Below are 6,000 nucleotides of genomic sequence, written 5' to 3'. Positions count from 1 at the left end.
AAAAACGCAGGTCTTTAAAAGTTGAAAAGGTGATCTATGAAAAAGACATGGTGAAGGAGGCTAATAGGTTGGAAAAGAAAAAACAAGGACCTAAGAGAAAACAATTATATAAGGAAGGTCTGTGCCCATAAACTACACCTTTTATTTAAACATTTGAATGATTTCAAAAGACTCCAAGAGATAGTACCAGAAAAATAGAGTAGATAAACTGTTGCTTAAAGACAACATAAAGTTCTAAGACATTTGACTGTCTCCACCCACCAATAAATATTTGTCAAGGGGACAAAGCAATACCTGATGTCTGAATGTACTATTGCAAGAAACACCTACCAAGAAACACTATTGCAAGGCTCCTTTATATTTAAGATGGGCAAATTATATTTTCAAGGACTGTTTCTTTAAAAGGAGGAATCAAAAGGAGGAAGAAAAATCACAATGCTGGGGGTAATTTCTTTAGGAAAAACCATCTCTTCTCTAATCTAGACAGGTGGGGTGGTCTGGCTCCTATCCATCTGTCAGGTTTTTCTCCCCCCACTGACGGCTAGGTGCACCTACTAATTAATTCCATTCAGATGCTACTCAAAAGTCACCCCACCCAGAAAGACTTCCCTGACCAACATTTAAAATAACATCCACTTACCCCACCCTCTTACCCTGTTTTAATTTTTCTTTATAGCAAGTATCACATTCCAAAATTATAATATGCCTTCCTTTCTTTAGCTTTTTATTAATCTGACTCCACCCGGAGTAAAGCTCAAAGAATTGAAGAACTTTAGCTCACAGCTGTGGGACCTGGAAAAACAGTCACTGACTCTTATCAATGTCTGTTGAATGAAAGCAAAAACAGTGAAGCCCATAAAAAAGAAAAAAAAATCTATCTATCTATATCTAACTAGATTTAGATATAGACAGATAAACAGTAACAGAGAATGGGAGAAAATGTGAAGAACAATGACAGTTTGATAGAAATGTACCAATACAAACTTTGCTTAAGGGAATATTTATATTCGTGCGTAATGAATTTTTTAAAAAATCCCGACTCAAATGAGCTAACGTATTTGCAACATTTTGGACAGCACTTAAGTCTGCCCCATTTTTCTAATTCTGTGGCGCAGCTACTCTCATTTCTCAGTGAGACGGCTAACTTCTGGGGATCCTCAGGAAGGGGACAGGGTTCGGGCCCCCCTTTTTTATAAAAATGTATTCTTGTCGCTATTTGACTGGCTGTGCCTCCCTGATTCCTCTCTGTTATTGGTCCGTCTCCCTGTCCATCACTTCCGGATCCAAGCACTCTATTGGTCCGCTATTGCAGACCGCCGGCAGCTGGCTCCTCTCAGGCAGGAGGAGTTCCCCGGTGACGTCAAGGGCGCCCCCCGCCCACATTCCAAGGCATGGGCGGAGACTTCTCATGGCTCTGCCTTTGTGGGCGGTACAAGGCGGAGAGAAAGACTTCTGATTGGGTCCAGCGGTGAGCCGAACATCCTATTGGTCAGTGGCCTGGAAGGAGGTGGGGTCGCAGCTGGATCCTGGAGCTAAGCTGAGAATCCCAGCGGACTCTGAAAGTTTGTGTCTGGAGCGGTAGTGGGAAGTGGGCTTACTGCGAAGGGATTTTCTTGGGAAGTGAGCTGACTTCATTTTGAATGCACATCCCACTTTAACCCCTGCAGCCTCCGGTCCGAGCAGTGGACGGCTGGCGGCCTCTGGGGATTCTCGGATCTCCGAGAACACTGGACGGGAGCCCGTGGCGGTCTCTCTCAGGCAGGGAAGCAGACGTTTTCCTGTCTAAGAACACAAACTACTCGTACACACGCACACGCACCACACGCGAGAAAGGAATCTCGCTGCTTCAAGGCGGCTCCGCCCGCTCCCCTCCTGCCCTCAGCATCCTCGGCCCAGCGCGGATCCGACCACCATGGAGGTGTTGGAGAGCGGGGAGCAGAGCGTCCTGCAGTGGGACCGCAAGCTGAGCGAGCTGTCAGAGCCCGGGGAGACCGAGGCCCTCATGTACCACACGGTGAGGACTCGCGGCGGGGGCAGGGTGGCTTTTCAAGGGGGGAGGTGATGTTATCAGAGGAACAGCTGGAGACCTGCGAAGTGGGAAAACAATGTCTGGGAAAGGGCATGGCCAGAATAAAGAAGTCTGGAGAGGGGAGTAGTTTTTCTGTTCTTACAGCTAAAGGTGCACACAGGGCCCTTTGAAACTCTCCTAAGAATAATGACACTTTGTATTCCGTTAGCTATTTGTACTTTTCTCCTGCGGCCTTTTCATATCCGTAATACTATTTCCTATTGCTAACGATACTGTGGGAGGAGGGGGATGTCTTTTGAGAATAATATGCCACCGCCTAGTTTGCTATTGATTTTTGTCGGAAGGTGTTTTTTTGTTTTTGTTTTTTTAAACGGGACAAGCTAAAGTAGCATTTTCTTTCCATCTGTCTCATATTCTCCCTCCTCCCTCCCTCCCTCTCATCCTTTATTTGCATTTTTAAAAGTACACGTGTGCACATGTATGTGTTGGAAAGCCTCCTGTCCATTAGGAGGAAGGCTGCTTGCTTTATTTGGCTTTTTAGACTGTACTGCCAAGAAATCTGCTTCCTCCCTCTTTAGAGGAAAGATCAGTATGGAAAATCTGAGGCAGTTACATATTTCAGAAGGCCTTTGAGGAAGGTGGGATAGCTCACCTTCCCTCCATGCCTCAGAGACTAAGCTGTCACAGAGCAAGCACATTTCTTTTAATGTTTCAATTTCAACTTTTTTGATATTAAATTTGCAAATTGGAATTTTGTTTCTGATAGCCAGCACTGATCATATGCCTTTGTTGGAGATATCTTTATCTCTTTGTTTCTTTTGTAGACATGTAGAAGTTTGTAATGAGAGAGGGAAAGCAAACACTGACGAGGAAAGGAGAGACTTGGCTGCTTTCCCTCTACGGTTCTTTTAATGGGGTCAGTGCCACGAAATTTGAAACTTTTGTAAAATGGCCTGCAGGCTCCACCTCTTTGGCCTTTGCCTCTGACTTACGTTATTTTGGGAAAAGAGTTGAGGGCCTCCCTGTTGATTCCCACCAAAGTGGTTGAGGTAGCTGAGAAGGGCTTGTTTTAAAAACCCAGAATGTAGGGCTGAGAGGGAGTGGTAGTTCATGCTGGGGCAAAAGCCAGATGTTCAGTGTGATCTGGGCTTTGCTCATTGAGCCTGTCCCAAGGAGACCATGTGGGCTGTATTTGGAATGGAGCTCAGATGTGTTTCCTGACCTCCATAAAGAACTTGGATTTTGGCCCTCAACTATCTTCTGAGTCTTGGGTGCTCCAGATGTTTATACTGACATGAGCTACATTTTAACCATGTATGGAATGGAAGCTATTCTCTTTTGTTCTCAAACATACTGTTCTATTACCGGGAAAATGTCTCATCTAGCTGCTATAATGCACAGATTTGGGGTAGTTTTTCAGGTGGTGGGACCCTGTGGCTTGCATTGTGAGATCACAGGTCAGGGTTTGAGATGGTGCCTGTGACTGTGGCGTTAACTTCAGGACCAGGACAAACAGCTTGGACTGACTCTAACGTCTTTCTGTACAGTTTTGGGGGTAGACAGCTTAAATTCCTTTTGATATGAATAGCTCAGTTTTTCTCTGTTATGGTGGTAAAGCAGTAATGTGGGATGATTTTTCTACTAATCCTTTTTAAAATGACTCTTTACATTCTCTACTTAGACAAGTGTTTCCCTTCTGAACAGCTCACACATGAAATGCTGCTCATTGCTGCAAGTGATGGCAACTAGCTGTGCATACATGAGTCAGTGTTGAAAGAGGCATTGGATTTAGTAGCATAGACCTTTGGATTACAGTCCTTTGAACTAAGAGAGGTTTGGTAGAGATTTGAAAGTATATAACGTTCCCATTTGTTTCTTGAACTCTTTTTGGGTATCCAGTTATCATTGCCATTTATCTGTAACATGGGGTGACCTGACCTCTAGCTGAATCTACATGTGGAAAAAAGATGGCCTGATGTGATTACGTGTGTATTCACAGGTATATTTATTCTTTCAATTAATATTTATTGAATATCTTCTATGTGCCAGACACTATTCTAAGCACCTGGGATACATCAGTGAACAAAAGCAGACAAAAATTCCTGACCTTGAGTAGCTTACATTCTAGTATGTGTGTGTGTGCATGTGCGTGTGTGCATATGTGGGTGTGCACACGTGTGTGCATGGTCATATGTGCAAACTTAGGAAAGAATAAATAATAAATGATAAACAGAGAAGCAAAAAAGTATGTAAAACAATATAAGTGCTATGGAAAAAGTAAAAGTAGAACAGGATAATGGGGATAGAGAGTTCAAGAGAGAGGAATGGCAAAACATGGTATGGAAAGCATAATGAGCCTTTTGCACAAAGACTTGAGACAGGTAAGAGTGTTGTCTTGACAGGATGAAAAACCAGGCAAAGGCCAGAAGGTGAAAGCACATCTGGTATGAGCTGATGGCAACATCCTCTCATGTTTTAGATTTCCCCATTTTGGTGAGTTCTTTTCCTTGAAAATACAGGTTACTTCTAAGACACCAGTGCCTGTTTTGGCAATGACCCAGTGAAACTTTCCAAATTCAGTGGATTGGGCCTGGTACAGGGAGAGGAGAGCCTGCAGTGAGCAGACAGGTGTAAGCTGGGAAAGTGTTCAGAGGTGGTGATGGCTCCCATCTGTGGAGTGCCACTCTCCCTAGGGGGAGGGATGCCTGCACACACCTGCTCACTCTCCAGCCCCCCAGGTCTCCACTCTTGGTTGGATGCTCTGATTTATTTTGCCATCTTGAAATTCTGACTCAGTTTTGAACAGGGGATCCACGTTTTCATTTTGCTCTGGTTCCCTAAATTATGTTGCTGGTCCTGCTAAAAGACATTATGTTTAGTGCTTTATGTCATTTATCCCTCTTCATGACTCAACGAGAGAGCCATCTTTATTCTCATTTTAAATATAAGAAAACCAAGGTTTAATGAGTTTAAGCAACTTGGCTCAGGCCCCACAGCTAATCAGTGACACAACCAGGATTCAAAACCAGGTTTCCCTGCCTCCAAAGCCCAAGTTCTTGCCCATCATGCTGTAGGAATGAGGAATCCTGACGTAAAGATAAGTGTCTGAATAAGAGATTGGGAGAGAATGACTGGGATACACAAACTGCTGAGCTCGAAAGCAGCTAATGTTTAACTAGGGCTGACGATGGCAGCCACCAAACCTTCTTAGCATGATCCCTCTCACTGTTCTAAAGAGGGATTTGGTTACCACATGCATGATTGCTAAAGCTCTGTTTTAGCAAACCTGTCACATACCTGATTTCAAAAATGTTCAAGTCCCCCAAGGCTGGGATTATAACGTTTCTCAGGTGCCTTCTGTGAGCCATCAAGAGCAATGTTTTTCTCATTTGGTTAGTTATGAAGTCTTTTGGTTCACAAGGACAAAGGCTTAGAGGAAACAGATTGAAAGTCTACAAAATAACAAAGCACACGAATGGGGCAAAAATGGACTTGCTCACCAGACCCTGAATTTCTAAAGCTGGGCTACTTCTTAAAGCTTAAAGAAGTTCTCAGGAGTGGAGTAGCTTGGTGATAGGGCATGTGCTTAGCAACCTGGAGGCCCGGGTTCAGTCTCTAGCAACACACACACACACACACACACACACACACACACACAGCAGGTTCAGAAAAGAGATTTGAAAATGAGGAGCATCTTAAGATTTGATATCATTGTGAGATACCTTGCCTCTTATTCCAAGGATGTTGGGAATTTTTAACATTCATGTTGTGTTCCTGTAAGATCTGTGCAAATTTCATTTCTGGGAATTCTCTGTGGACCTTTGCAGTTTAAAAAGCAAAATAATCTGTACATTTCATCTGTGTGTATATATATTTTTATATTTATTTTTTTGGTTGAAGTTGGACACAATACCTTTATTTAATTTATTTATTTATATGTGGTGCTGAGGATCGAACCCAGGGCCTCTCAT

General features: G+C 43.4%; 1 protein-coding gene across 1 annotated transcript in view; it reads left to right on the top strand.

The window, feature by feature from the left end:
• The first annotated feature begins 1,522 nt into the window (after positions 1 to 1,522).
• The window catches only part of Creb3l2 (cAMP responsive element binding protein 3 like 2), a 110,925-nt gene continuing 106,447 nt past the window's right edge, over positions 1,523 to 6,000 (top strand). The window contains exon 1 of the mRNA XM_046434102.2: positions 1,523 to 2,014. Coding sequence (XP_046290058.1) covers positions 1,913 to 2,014 — 102 coding nt within the window. The 5' untranslated portion in view covers positions 1,523 to 1,912. The remainder of the gene's footprint in view (positions 2,015 to 6,000) is intronic.

The sequence above is a fragment of the Marmota monax genome, unplaced genomic scaffold (assembly GCF_021218885.2).
Source record: "Marmota monax isolate L192 unplaced genomic scaffold, Marmota_monax_Labrador192_F-V1.1 WCK01_AAM20220418_F8-fsc00122, whole genome shotgun sequence".
Classification (NCBI taxonomy): domain Eukaryota; kingdom Metazoa; phylum Chordata; class Mammalia; order Rodentia; family Sciuridae; genus Marmota; species Marmota monax.
The sequence above is the reverse complement of the archived record's forward strand: the minus strand, read 5'-3'. Positions and strand labels throughout refer to the sequence as shown.